At 42.9% G+C, this 15258-nt stretch overlaps 1 protein-coding gene across 1 annotated transcript in view; it reads right to left on the reverse strand.

The window, feature by feature from the left end:
• Window positions 1-1099: 1099 nt before the first annotated feature.
• The window catches only part of g6pd (glucose-6-phosphate dehydrogenase), a 50315-nt gene continuing 36156 nt past the window's right edge, over window positions 1100-15258 (reverse strand). Inside the window, exons 9-13 of the mRNA XM_060938439.1 lie at window positions 12810-12996; window positions 11889-12124; window positions 3836-3912; window positions 3636-3728; window positions 1100-1521 (exon numbers count right to left, since the gene is read on the reverse strand). Of these exons, the coding sequence (XP_060794422.1) occupies window positions 1431-1521; window positions 3636-3728; window positions 3836-3912; window positions 11889-12124; window positions 12810-12996 (684 nt within the window). The 3' untranslated portion in view covers window positions 1100-1430. The remainder of the gene's footprint in view (window positions 1522-3635; window positions 3729-3835; window positions 3913-11888; window positions 12125-12809; window positions 12997-15258) is intronic.

Below are 15258 nucleotides of genomic sequence, written 5' to 3' on the forward strand. Positions count from 1 at the left end.
CCATCATTATTTGTGTATGCTGAAAATCACAATTTTAAAGCAAGGATGGAAAGGTAAAATTGTGTGCCCTCACTCTAAATGCCAACTTACGTTGACTGCTCTAACCTAGCTCCCGCCCCGTTCAGTTTCATTTCTGCTCTCTGCCTCTCGCTTTTTACGCAGCTCTGATTTCTCTTAGCTGCACTCTTTTTACACTATCATTCCTTTCATGCCATTACCTCCTGCAAATTGCTGTTTAGTGTTGGTATTTGCTGTTGTAGCTAAAGCCACATTGCCATCACATCACTGGCATAATTTGATTAAAACAAAATGAATATGAATGTCCCATTGTTAATCAAGTTGTACATGCCCGCACATAACATAATCATATGCATCTAAAGACTTGTAGGCACGAAGTTTTTCGTGGGTGTACACTGAAGTCTTGTCAATAAGGTACGAGTATATATCTGGCCATTGTATACCAGGGAACTTACTAACATCGTCCGTCCACTCTTTATTTATTTATTTTGAGGATAACCCCTTGAGATGTGACATCTCATTTTCAAGGGGGTCCTAAATAAAATGCGGATTAAATTAAATGCGGATCCGGTAGGCGATGTCTACTTGTCAGAGTTAACTTATTTATGTAGCATTCTCGATCTTGTAACGACAATTGCTTGGCATAATCTGACAGCTCATAATGCCGGTCTATGGGCAGCGCCATTGTTTCTGGGTCCAGGCTGTGCGCGCATCCTGGCAACGGTCGGTTTGTTTACAAACATGCGAAGGGGTCTATATGAACTGATATCCTAGTAGTAGAAGAGCCAATCAGAGCGCGCCACTGCTCATATCCAGTGAAGGTGGACAGGATGGAATTCTATTTTAATATATAATCATGTACTAAATGGAACAGACTCATGACCTGTACATGTGAAAAGGTTAATGTGAGCATTGCATCCATGATGCACAAAAACACTGGGCTCTGTCAAAACGCAAACAGGATATGCATTACCATTAGAAAGCCCCTGACCCATTGAACACTTCAGCCAATAACCATCGCAATTAAACAGTTTCAAAAACCCATAAAAACCAGCATCAGTGAACGTGGTCTCCCAGTTCCTGCAGTGACTCACATTTCTTTATTCAGTTACAGATTAGAGCAATAATATATAAAAAGAGAGGAAAAAGAAAATGGAGAAAAAAAAATACAACACAAGCTGTATAAACTTCAGAATCTTGACTAGTGCCTATAAGGACTAGACAGGTATTGGAATGCAATATTAGGGAATGATAGTTAACTCTTCAGAGAGTAAGTGGTTACAGTAGACAACATATGATTATTATATGCACACAGTTTCTAGGCCTGATATGAAAAATAATTATTTATATGGATGGTATCTATAAATCCTTTTGGTCTGCAGACAAACCTACACAAACACTGTCTACCCTGCTCAGAGTTTGTGCGGATTGATCCATTTGTATGTTCCCTCATAACGGAAGCCCACCTTCTGTGCCAACTCATCTGCCTCGGTAGGGCCACGGCTGCAAAGTAACAACAACAAGAAATAAGACGTACAGTAATACCTGGGGCAACAAACAACTCCCATGTCAATGATATTTCATAGAGGAAAACACAGCCAGAGGCCTTCTTTCTTAAGTGCACTAAACCAGCATTTCTCAACCATTTTTCAGTCATGGCACCCTTCAGAAGTATGCAAATTCTCAAGGCACCCCATATAAAATATACGCAGTCACGCTGACCCCGGCAGTGACGTTGTGACATGGGAAAGGGGGCCGTGAGATAAATTTTGATTATGCATGAGGGGACGATGATCTGCATTAGTATTACTATTGTTTTTTGGAATTTTAATTCATTGGATTTATTTCAATGTTAGAATATATAATTTTTTGTCGGCACCCCGGTTGTAGTCTGGTTAAAACCAGACCACATCACAAGTGAAATATGGTCTGGAATCCGCCTATTGAATTTCTCGTAGGGGAGGTGTGGTTTACGATTGTCAACGGCCGTTTATTGGACGTTGCAAATGTCTATCATTTGGCGTATACGTAGCCCATGGCCAATCATGGCAGTTGTACCCGGTGATGTAGTTAGAGCGACGAAGAGGCGAAGAAGAGAAGGAAAGAGAAGGCAAAACAAAAATAGGAAAACAATGGCACCGAACGATTACTGCCGTTTGTGCAAGACAAAGCTTGATCGAAAGTCTGGTTCGTATCGCTCGCCGCCATGTTAAATGTGATCCGTAAACAGTCCCAAATAAACTACAAGCTTCCGTTTGTCGAGTAGTACGCGTCACCGTCTTTCCACCCCTCCCCACTCTCTGATTGGCTCCCTAACTCAGGCGAGCCTTTAGACCATAGTTTCCATGCTGTCTTTTCAGATCGGAACGATTGTGCAAAGCAGCATGGGATTTCCCAGGCTACCCTGGTTGAGAAAGGCTGCACTAAACGGTACCAAATCTGCTTTATGATTTTTCAGCACTACAAACGCACACACAAAGCGAAGATGCTGACCTCTCATAAAACTTATTTTGTCATGACCAATGTCAATGAACCCTTTTTGATGACACCCCAAAATCTGAGGTCTTTAAAAAGGTGCTGACTGCAAAGTTGAATTCTGGACAAAAATGTTCCATTTCTATTGCTGTTGGAGTTTTGAGTCGAACTTGAGTTTTGCTGCTGCACACACCATGTATCCTACGTGTAAATGTTTCGCCAAGATAAAAAGGAGTCCCGCATTTTACGATTACAGAGATTACCAAAGCAAGAGAGCTACAATATCACATGACCACCGTGGGGTATGTTTAGACCTACTTTCAACCAAAACAAGTCAGCATGGGCAAACATGGCAGACCCCGCTCTCCCACCAGCTAAAAGCCAGTGGAAAAGAAAAGGAAAATAGGAAAGCGAATCAGCTAGAAAGCGTGCCAGAAAAGCAACAACCAAAAGGTCATCATGAAGGGACAGATCAACTGCTGGACTCGACTGAAGGATGAAACGGACACGAAATCTGATAAAGAATTTGCAGCGCTTGTCTTGGATTGGTGAATCCGAGTATGGAGTTACACACCTAATGTTTTGATCTTACAGAGAAAAAGATTTTTTTTTAATTATATATGTATTTGTCTTTTGTTTCACGGCTCGATTCACAAATGTCAACCACAAATTATATCCCTGCGACTCAAAACTTTCCAAGGTCGATTCAGGATCACGATGTTTTCCGTGTGTCGCCAACGCAGTTTCATAGCCATGCTAATTAGTTCAAGCTCCTCGTGTTCGGCCGTTTCCGTAGGGCCGTACTGTTTACCTCAAGAGGGAGGAAAACAGTCCCAAAATGGAGAAAAATGACACCTCAGGACATCAAAATGATCGCATCTCGTCCACATGATATTGTTTTGCAAGACATAAGAAAATGCCATTCACAATAAAAAAATTTTTTTTTAAATTTCAGATGACTTTGCAGTCAGTACCTTTAAGTAAACTGGGTACAATGCTGGGAAAAAATGTTTTAAAACATCTAAATCAGAAATCTCTTTCAGCGAGTCGACCACAGTGACCTGCACACAATTCTGGTTTTTGTTATAGTTTAAGGTTACCATAAACACATTAACCACGACAAATTTAACAAAAAAGTTTACCTTCCATATTTATATTTAAAGGGAACGATTTTCTCTTTTTCAATCTGATGAAGAAGTGGGGTGAAGATCCTCCATGCTTCCCTTAATTCGTCACTAAAAATGGAGAGAAAAATTACTGGGTTACATATCGTGGTTTTGCTCGAGTATGGTAAAACAGGGTAGATTTTAAGAACAATAAGGAGTTTGTGTAGTAGCCTCACCTGCGCACAAAGTGCATCTGACTGCCACAGAAGACGTCCAGAATCAGACGCTCATATGCATCTGGAAGCTTCACATCCTGAAACAAAAGGGTAAAAATACTTTAACATAACTGTACCTTGTGTTGTTTTCACTATGGCATCCAAAACCCTGATTAAATTGTGACACTGTGTGAGGAAATCACGCTGAGCTAGCAATCTCAGAGACATCTTTACTACAGAGCTCGTTGAATGCATTCCTCATCCATCTTACCACTGCAGAGATGTAATAAATTAAGCAGCAAATTAAAATAGAGTGCTCTGAGAACAAAATATCCTCTGCTGGCAACTGTGCCATAACCCTGGTAAAATGCGACCACATTGAATGAAATTACAAATATGTGTATTAACGATATATAACAAAGAATCCTGTCAAGTTTCGTGAAATTCTTCCAAAAATTGAGATTTTTGATTTCATAAGGTGAGTGCCCTTCCCGGGAGGGAGGGACGGGACCGGACCGGACGGACATCGCCACAACAATTCCCCTTCAGGCCTTTCAGCCAGTGGGGGACAATAAAAATTGTGAGGGAAGTTGATTTCAGAAAGCAAGCACACCTTGATGAAGTTGCCAAAGTACAAGTTTGTTAATAATCAAGGGCATAACTCTGGTAAAATTTGCCCAAATTAAACAAAAATTTAACATGTATATAATGGTCATATAACAAAGCCTTCGGCCAAGTTCAGTGAAATTCCTCCACAAATTATGAGAGGAGTTGATTTCAGAAGAACGTACACCCTCATGAAATTGTCAAAGTACAAGTTATTTAAAATCAAGCATCAAAACTCTGGTAAAAAAAAAGTTCACAAACGAAATTAAATCGCAATATTGCCGTCATGTAACAAGGCTTTTTGCCAAGCTTCGAGAAATTCGTCTAAAAATCGTGAGAGGAGTTGATGTCAGAAGACAAGCACATCTTCATGAAATTGTGAAAGTATAACTTTGCTAATCAAGGGCTGTAACTCTGGTAAAATGTAACCGAATTTACAATATGCATATCACGGTCATATAACAAAGCCTTTTGCCAAGTTTTGTGAAATTCCTTCAAAAATTGAGAGAGGACTTGATTTCAGAAGGTGAGCACCTTTCCCAGGATGGACAGACAGATGGACGGACATTGCCACGACATAATCCCCCTTCGGGCCTTTTGGCCAGCGGGGGATAAAAAGGACATTTACACTTAATTTTGGTGAAATATATTCCTAGTTTCTTCAAGGAAAGGGGTTAAAATATATTACCAGGCTTGTAGTACTCAAGTCCGACTCGCACGCTAATTTTAAGGGCTCATGACTTGACTTGAGCACTGATTACTCGGACTTGGACTCGTGTATTAACTGCATTCGGACTCGTAAATTGGAGACAATGACTCGGATTTTTTCTTTATTTTTTCTAACATGCCATAATAATTAAGCACAAGATATTTATATCTACATTAATTTTATACTAATTTTGTGCAAGAGAATGCACATTTACGTACCTGTTCATACATGTTCAGGAACAAACTAACGTTAATGGCACTAAAATGCCTGGAGAGAATGTCCCCAAGATCGTCCGCTTTGCTTATACAGACCTCTCATTCAGTGGGGACCAAAAAATAAATAAATTTAATGCACTGCGATGTGTTCCATATGTAGAAGAACTATCGAGGAGACGACGGGGACAACCACGAACTTCAATCGTCATTTGGCAAGACTCCACCCAGAGAAGGAAGCGACACGCTATATTCATTACCCTACTGATAGCGGGGCTTGTGTCAGACTCGACTGATTTGACTGAATTTTCTTTAATGACTTGGACTTGACTCTGACTTGAACACTGGGGACTCAAGCCTGGACTCTGTTTAGTGACTCAACAACAGCACTGTATTACAGACCAAAAGTTTGTCAAAACCTTTGTTTTTCCAGAATTCAGCTGTCGTGATATTGGACAGTTTTCCCAGGCCACCACCCAAATTAAATGACCTTGACTGATCTAATGATCTTGCTTCCTGAGTTCAGTAATTAATTGTAAATCTTGCATTCACACAAGCAGGACATCCATCCATCAATCCATTTTCTACTGCTTATCCAGATCGCGGGGGTAGCAACCAAAGCAGAGCAGCCCAGACTTCCCTCTCCCAGGCCACCTCCACCAGCTCTTCCGGAGGAATACCGAGACATTCCCAGGCCAGCCGAAAGATGTAATCTCTCCAGCATGTCCTGGGTCTGGCCCAGGGTTTCCTCCCGGTGGGGCATGCCCAGAGAACCTCCCTTAGGAGACATCCAGGGGGCATCCTAACAAGGTGCCCGAACCACCTCAACTGACTCCTTTCAATATGGAGGAGCAGCGGTTCTACTCCAAGTCTCTCCCAAATGACCAAGCTTCTCACCCTGTCTCTGAGGGAGAACCCAGCCACCCTGCAGAGAAAACTCAATTTCTACCACTTGTATCCACGATCCAGTCACTACCCACAGCTCGTGACCATTGGTGAGCGTGGGAACATAGATGGACCAGTAAATTGAGAGCTTTGCCTTTTGGCTCAGCTCTCTCGTTACCACAACAGACCAGTTTAGCGTCCACATCACTTCTGACACTGCTCCGGTCCCTCTGTCCAACTCCCACTCTCCCTTACCCTGACTTGTGAACAAAATCCTGATACACTGAAACTTCTCCAGTTTAGGTAGCAACTCCCCCCGACCTGAAGTAGGCATTCCACCCGTTTCTGGCTGAGCGCCATGGCCTCAGACTTGGAGGTGCTGATCCTCATCCCAGCCGCATCACTCTCTGCTGCAAACCATCCCAGCGCATGTTGCAAGTTACAGATTGATTAAGCCAACAGGACCACATCATCCACAAAAAGCAGGAGACGTGACCCTGATGCCACCAAACTGGACACCTTCTGCCCCTTGGCTGCACCTAGAAATTTTGTCTATAAGTTATGAACAGAAGCAGTGACAAAGGACAGCCCTGCCGGGAGTCCAACATGCACCGGGAATGAGTCCGACTTACTGCCGGCAATGCGAACCAAACTCCTACTCCGATCATACAGGGCCTGAATGGCCTGCAGTAGTGGGCCCTGAACCCCATACCTCATGAAGCACCCCCCCCACAGGACACCATGAGGAACACTGTCGTAAACCTTCTCCAGGTCCACAAAATACATGTAAACCGGTTGGGCAAACTCCCATGCACCCTCCAGTACCCTTGCAAGGGTAAAGAGCTGGTCCAGTGTTCCGTGACCAGGACGAAAACCACAATGTTCCTCCTGAATCCGAGGTTCGACTAATCGACCGGAATCTGCTCTCCAGCACCCCAGCATAGCCTTTCCCAGGGAGGCTGAGAAGTGTGATCCCCTATAGTTGGAACACACTCCAGTCCCCCTTTTTAAAAAGGGGGACCACCACCCCAGTCTGCCAATGCAGAGGCACTGTCCTTGACCTCCATGCAATGTTGAAGAGGCATGTCAGCCAAGACAGCCCAACAACATCGAGCGCCTTCAGGAACTCAGGACAAATCTCATCCACCCCCAGAGCCCGGCCACTGAGGAGCTTTTTAACCACCTCGGCAACCTCAGCCCCTGTGATGGGAGAGTCCTCCCAAGCACCCTCAGTGTCCTCCTCGGACAACATAAAGGTGGGATTAAGGAGATCCTTGAAGTATTCCTTCCACCACCAGACAATGTCCCCAGTTGAGGTCAACAGCACTCCATCCTCACTAAACAGTAGGGACAGAGCACTGCTTCCCCGTCCTGAGCCGCTGGACAGTTTGCCAGAATCTCTTCGAGGCCGACCGAAAGTCACTTTTCATGGCCTCACCGAACTCCTCCCACACCAAAGTTTTTGCTTCAGTGACCACCAGAGCCCCATTCTGCTTGGCCTGTCAGTATCTGTCAGTTGCCTCTGGAGACACACACAGGCTAACCAAGTCCAACAAGAGAACTCCTTCAGCTTGACTGCTCCCCTCACCACAGGAGTCCACCACCAGGTTCAGGGAGTACTGCCACGACAGGCACCAACAACCTTGCAGCCACAGCTCTGCACAACCACCTCAGCAATGGAGGTGCGGAACATGGTCCACTCAGACTCAATGTCCCCATCCTCCCCCAGTATGCAGTTGAAGCTCTGCCAGAGGTGGCAATTGAAGATCCGATGGACAGGAGCCTCTGCCAGACGTTCCCAGCATACCCTCACTACACATTTGGGCCTACCAAGTCTGTCCGGCCTCCTCCCCTGCCATCTGATCCAGCTCACCACCAGGTAGTGATCAGCTGACAGCTCTGTGCCTCTCTTCACCCGAGTGTCCAAACTACTACACCCAAAAAAAAAAAAAAAAAAAAAAAAAAAAAGGCTTTGGGTGTCCTCATGCCATGTGCACTTATGGACACCCTTATGCTCGAACATGGTGTTCGTTATGGCCAAACAGTACAGGGCACAGAAATCCAACAACAGAACACCGCTCGGGTTCCGATTGGGTAGGCCATTCCTACAAATCACACCCCTCCAAGTCTCAGTCATTGCCCACGTGAGCATTGAAGTCCCTCAGTAAAACAATGGAGTCCCCTCATGATGCACTGTCTAGCACCCCACTCAAGGACTCCAAGAAGGCCAGGTACTCTGAACTACCATTTGGCACATAAGCACAAATGACAGTCCGAGACTGTTCCCCGACCCGAAGGCACAGGGAAATGACCCTCTCATTCACTATGGAGAACTCCAATGTTAGTGCACCGAACTGGGGGGCTACCAATAGCCCCACCCCTGCCCAGCACCGCTCACCCTTGGCAACTCCAGCATAGAAGAGAGTCCAAACCCTCTCCAGGAAATTGGTTCCATAACCCAAGCTATGCGTTGAGGTGAGCACAACTATATCTAGTTGGTACCGCTCAACCTCATGCACAAACTCGGGCTCCTTTCCCACCAGAGACATATGACATTCCAATGTCCCAAAAGCCAGTTTTGTCAGCTGGGGATCACTTCACCAGGACCTCCGCCTTTGGCTGCTACCCGATCCACAATGCACCGGACCCTTACGGCACCTCCTGCGGGTGGTGGGTCCACAGGAGAGTGGTTCCATGTTGCTCATTCAGGCTGGGGCCGGCCAGGGCCCACAGACATAGGCCCGGCCACCAGGTGCTCGCCGACGACCACCTCCCCCAGGCCTGGCTCCAGGGTGGGGCCCCGGTATCCCTGGTCTGGGCGAGGTCACTCGGATACCTGCTTTTCCTCTCCTAAGGGCCATTCTGAACCGCTCTTTGTCTGACCTCTCATCTAGGACATGTTTACCTTGGGAGACCCTATCGGGAGCAAATGCCCCTGATAAAATAGCTCCTGAATCTCTGAGGCACTCAAACCCCTCCACCACATCAAAAGTGACAATTCAAGGAGGTTTTTTTTTTTGTCAAAACCTTTGTTTTTCCAGAATTCAGCTGTCGTGATATTGGACAGGTTTTCCCAGGCCACCACCCAAATTAAATGATCTTTACTGATCTAAAGATCTTGCTTCCAGAGTTCAGTAATTAATTGTAAATCTTGCGTTTACACAGGCAGGACAGAGTTCATTAATTTATTTTTAACAAGAGCTCCTCTCTTCAGAATGAGCCCGCAACAGAAGGCAAAGAGACTGTTAGAGACGCAACATGGGTGGGGTGTATGACAATGTTGAATGACTTATAAAATGTTAAGGACAGGGATGGTTTTTTTTTGTTTTTTCCACTGCCAACCAGGGAGCATAATTTGTTTTTTCATTCCACAAATTCCTTCTTTTCGCAGGTCCTGAGGCAGCCTGTGATACTTGCTGTGCGACAGCCCATCAAACAGAAAAAAAATTGTGTGGAGCAAAAAAATTAAATAAATAAATCCCCCCCCGCCAAATGCTCCTTCAGGCTCATTCAGACACTAGTAGACTACACTGTGCCAAGTCACCATCTTTTACTTCACACAGGAAGGAAGCGATTAAAGAAACTATTTCAGACATTTGATCTTTCACAACAAGGCCTTTGTTTTTTTGGACCAATTCCAAAATTAAAAAAAAAATAAAATAAATAAATCAGTTCATCTGCTAGTTACAATATCAATCATACAACCCCAATTCCAAAATAGTTGAGACGCTGTGTACAGAACATGAAGATTTGCAAATCATGGAAACCCTATATTTAATTGAAAAACAGTACAAAGACAACATATCAAATGTTGAAACTGAGAAATTATTTTTTTTTTAAATGCTTATTTTGAATTTCATGTCAGCAACACGTTTCAGAAAAGCTGGGACAGGAGCAACAAAAGACTGAAAAAGTTGTGTAATGCTAAACAAAAACAAGTTAATTGGCAACAGGTCAGTATCATGATTGGGTATAAAAAGAGCATCCCAGAGAGGCGGAGTCTCTCAGAAGTAAAGATGGGGAGGGATTCACCGCTCTGTGAAAGACTGCGTGGGCAAACAGTACAACAATTTAAGAATAACAGTTCCAAGTGTAAAATTGCAAAAAATTTGGGGCTCACATCATCTATGGTCCATAATATCATTAAAAGACTCAGAGAATCTGGAGAAATCTCTGTATGCAAGAGACAAGGCTGAAAACTGACATTGGATGCCTGTGATCTTCAGGCCCTCAGGCGACACTGCATTAAAAGCAGACACGTGTCTGTAGTGGAAAATCACTGTATGGGCTCAGGAACACTTCAGAAAACCATCGTCTGTGAAAACAGTTCATTACTGCATCCACAAATGCAAGTTAAAACCAGATATAAACAATATCCAGAAAACACCACCACCTTCTCTGGGCCCGAGCTCTTTAACGATGGACTGAGGTGAAGTGGAAAACTGTCCCGAGGTCTGACGAATCAAAAGTAGAAATTCTTTTTAAAAATCATGGACACCACATCCTCCAGGATAAAGAGGAGAGGGACCATCCGGCTTATCAGCAGCGCACAGTCCAAAAGCCAGCATCTGTGATAGTATGAGGGGGCATTAGTGCACATGACATGGGTAGCTTTTACATCTGGGAAAGCATCATGAATGCTGAATAATATAAACACGTTTCAGAGCAATATGCTGCCATCCAGACAAAATTTTTTTCAGGGAAGGCCTTCCTTCTTTCAGCGAGACAATGCCAAACCGCTTTCTGCGCATATTAAAACTGCATGACTCTGTAGTAAGAGAGTCCAGGTGCTAAACTGGCCTGCCTGCAGTCCAGAGCTGTCTTCCATTTAAAACATTTGGCACATTATGAAGTGCAAAAATACAACAAAGGAGACCCGAACTGTTGAGTAACTGAAATTGTATAAATCATGCAAGAATGGGACAGCATTTCTCTTTCAAAACTACAGCAACTGGTCTCCTCAGTTCCCAAACATTGACAGAGTGCTGTTAAAAGTCGAGGTGATGCAACAGTGGTCAACATGCCCCGTCCCAACTTTTTTGAAATGGGTTACTGACATCAAATTCAAAACGAGCATATATTTTTCAAAAAACAAAAATTTCTCAGTTTCAACATTAGATATGTTGTCTTTGTACTATTTTCAATGAAATATAGGATTTCCATGATCTGAAATCATCACATTGTGTAAACTAAATTAAAAACAGTGTCCCAACTCTTTTGGAATTGGGCTTGTAGAGAGCCTATAAAAACATTCAACCACTTGTTCTTGAGAGATCACACCAGTGAAAATTTCGAACATGCAGACGGATGGTTGCATGGACAGACTGATAACAAAAATGAGCTTTGAGTTCCTGGAAATGGACGTGTAAGTACCGATATCTGTATGCCAAACAGGAGGGAAGCTATTGAAGAAAAATTATTTGAGATATTTGACCTTGATCACATTTGGATTAACTCCAAAACCTAATCAGTTCAGCTGCTGGTTGCAGTGATAATTCCATAGAAATCCTGCAACCATTCAGCCACTCGTTTTTGAGACATCAAGCTAACATGAATCTCAGGCAGACAGACAAATGGACAACCAAGAAAACAATTGTCTCCACAACTCCGTGGCAGAGGCATTTAAAAAAGGTCCTGCCAGGACCCCGTCCCCATCCCTCACCTTGTATCTGCTCCGGTAGGTCAGATCCAGCTCGGTTTCCTCAGGGTTGAAATAGACTCCAGGCTTCTTGCTCATCATCTTGGCATAGATCGCCTCGTTAGGCTGGACACGCACCACCAGCTCATTCCTACGGCACTGGGAATCAAAGATGTCGCCTGGTACGTCCATAAACTGCAGCCTCACTTCTGCCTTCCGCTCATTCAATGCCTTCCCACATCTCAGTATGAACGGAACACCTGGGGGAGGAGGAGAAGGTGAGAGGAGATCATTTTTAAATTCACACAAATACACATGATAAAATACCAGTGTCACATTTAACATCTCTCCTCTTCTGGATCACTTACATACTTAGGTTTCTGTGCATTGCTTGTTTGGTAGCTTTACACAATACTGCATTATTTTCAAATATGCAAATACGATGCCTAAGAAAAGATCCGTCCTGGTTTATTTGCTGGCAAGACTAAAGTTGGCACCAAAGTTAGCCGGGTTAGCCAATCAACTAAAAGTGAGTAAAATGGCACTGGGGGGGGCGTCGTGGCTCAGGTGGATAAGGCGCCATACCATAAATCCAGGTACCCGGGTTCGATTCTGACCCGAGGTCATTTCCCGATGCCGATCCCTCCCTGTCTCTCTCCCACTCATTTCCTGTCTCTACACGGTCCTATCTAATAAAGGTGAAAAAAGCCCCCAAAAAAATCTTTAAAAAAAAAAAAAAAGGCACTATGGCATAAAACCAGTATTTTTTTTGTATTGTCATTTGCACCCATAATAAAAATTGAGTCACTAATACCCAACACTGATTACAAAAAAATGTGGCACAGAATAAATCAGGAGGAGGCATTGCCATGTATGTACATATCAGTTTACGCGTGTAGATTTTCACAAGAAAGAAAAAAATAAATAAATACAGCCATCACTTACCATCCCAGCGTTCATTCCTTACATACAGTACAGCTGTAGCAAACGTAGCCTGTGTAGATCCTTTCGGGACAGTCGGGTCATCGAGGTAGCCCAGCTTGGCATCTCCCTCTCCCTGTGGATCTCCTACATACTGGCCCAAAACCACATCCGAGAGCGAAACAGGAGCAATGCACTTCAGTACCTTGACCTGCAGAGGGAAGCAGAGGGAATGTGATCAGACAGGCAGAAAAACACTAAATAATAAAAACTCCCTGCTCCAGTTCCATATGGCTCGTCGATGTAATGTTTAGATATGAACTGCTTCTAGAAATTTTCATTTCAGAACATGGCATCAAAATGCATCGATACTGTTGATTCAAAACCACATTAGTGCTTATGTACAGCGTTTCCATGATTTATATTATAAAAATCAACAATACCGACATTATTTTTTAAAAAAATAATAAAAACCCCACAACATACAACCCCACCCGACTCCTGGGCTTATCTTGGTGTTGGAGAGGATTAAAAAGACTTTGGATTTTTCTGTAGCGCAGACCATTTTAGATGGTTCTTATACAATCAATCATTCTTTCTTGATTCTGGTGAGAATTGCATGCATATTTAAGATGGCCTTGATTACACACCTTGGTCTGTTTTCCATGCCATATGTCAAAATCTTTTTTTTGCTTTGATTGAGCTGACATTTTCTGCAGTAGATAACTCTTTCATTGGTCATACTACACTACACAGGGGATTGTACACTTTTTTTGGCTTGTTCTGGGCTGCCCAGCAAATCACGATGTGCAGTCTGGTGAATCACACCGGTAACTGGTCAGCACTGTGCAGTTTCATGACACTTGTTTATGGCTATTCGAATTGATGAACCAGTGTTGTAGTCGAATCATTAAACCTCAAGTCCGACTCCAGTCTCAAGTCATTACAGAAAATTTCAAGTCATGTCTGAGACCAAGACGCCAACGGCACCATTTGACGGTTTGCTGCCGTTATGTGAAAGCGTCTCTGCTACTGTGTTGGACTAATGTTCCTGCTCGACTGCCCCATTTTAGTTAACAGGCTACAGATAAAAAGTTTGCTCATTGCTCAGCAAGCCCCGCCCACTATCAACAGGGCAAATAACATGAGAGGGTTAACACTAGCTAGTTCATCGCTCACCAAGCAAGCCCCGCCCACTATCAGAGCAATGAACTTAGCATGTCACTTCCTTCTCTGGATGGAGTCTTGACAAATGACAACTGAAGTTCAAGGTTGTCCCCATCGTCTACTCGATAGTTCTTCTACATATGGAACACATAGCAGTGCATTTTTTCCCCACTGCACAAGAAGTCTGTATAAGCAAAGCGGACAATCCTCAGGGCATTCTCTCCAGGCATTTTAGCGCCATTAACGTTAGCTTGTTCCTGAACATGACGTATGAACAGGTAAATGTGCTTCTCTTGGACAAAATTAGTATAAAAATTAATGTAGATATAAATATACAATATCTTATGCCAAATTATTATGGCATGTTACAAAAATAGAGTCCTTGTCTCCAATTTACGAGTCCGAATGCAGTTAAATGCACGAGTCCGAGTCCAAATCATCAGTGCTTAAGTCACAAGTCCTTAAAATTAGGGCATGAGTCAGACTCAGGTTCGAGTACTGGACTCCAGTACTACAAGCCAGTGATTAAATAAAAACTTGCAATTAGCAGGCTGCATCATCTCTTAAATTTTTCCTAGTTGTAATTGCACTGCTTAGACAACAGAGGGCGCAATAATGCACAATAGTGGGAACGCTCATAACTTCACTGCAGGTGGAAGCAACACAGCTCTAATGCAAAATAAAAAAATTGAATAAAATAGAATAAAAAAATAAAAACCACACAAGCAGATCTAAAATGGGTAAGAGCTATTGTGTGACTGACTGTACAAATAGATTTAAGAAGAAATCAGAGCTCTATTAATTACAGACTACCAAAAGCTAAAGAAAAAGAGAAGCAAATGGAGATAGTAAAAATGTTCAATAACACCTTAAGAAATAAAATTTGTTGTATTTAAATATCAGAGGAATATTTTAGCTAATTGGTTATTATATTTTACTCCAACCTACTTTTAAAAAAGTATTTTACTCCTCAAATACTTACAAATGTGGGTAAATAATTGTTGGTTATCAAAAAAAATGGAAGAAAAAAAGGGTTTTTTTTTAATTCATCAGAAGGAATATTCAAGTTGCTAAAAAGAATTGTAAAATAAACGCTGCTTTTTTTAGTAATAAAATTCATTTAATTTTTTTTTCTAAAAATCATGGGAAAATCAAAATCATGAACCAAATATCACGAATCTATTTGAATCATGAACTGGGTGAATCGTTACATGCAGACAAATTACTGATGGTAAATAATCACTGTAGTATCATAAATGATACAAACGTCAAAATGTGTGTCTTTTAGTATACATTGCAGTCTTAA

Source organism: Neoarius graeffei, chromosome 13, assembly GCF_027579695.1.
Source record: "Neoarius graeffei isolate fNeoGra1 chromosome 13, fNeoGra1.pri, whole genome shotgun sequence".
NCBI classification, from domain to species: domain Eukaryota; kingdom Metazoa; phylum Chordata; class Actinopteri; order Siluriformes; family Ariidae; genus Neoarius; species Neoarius graeffei.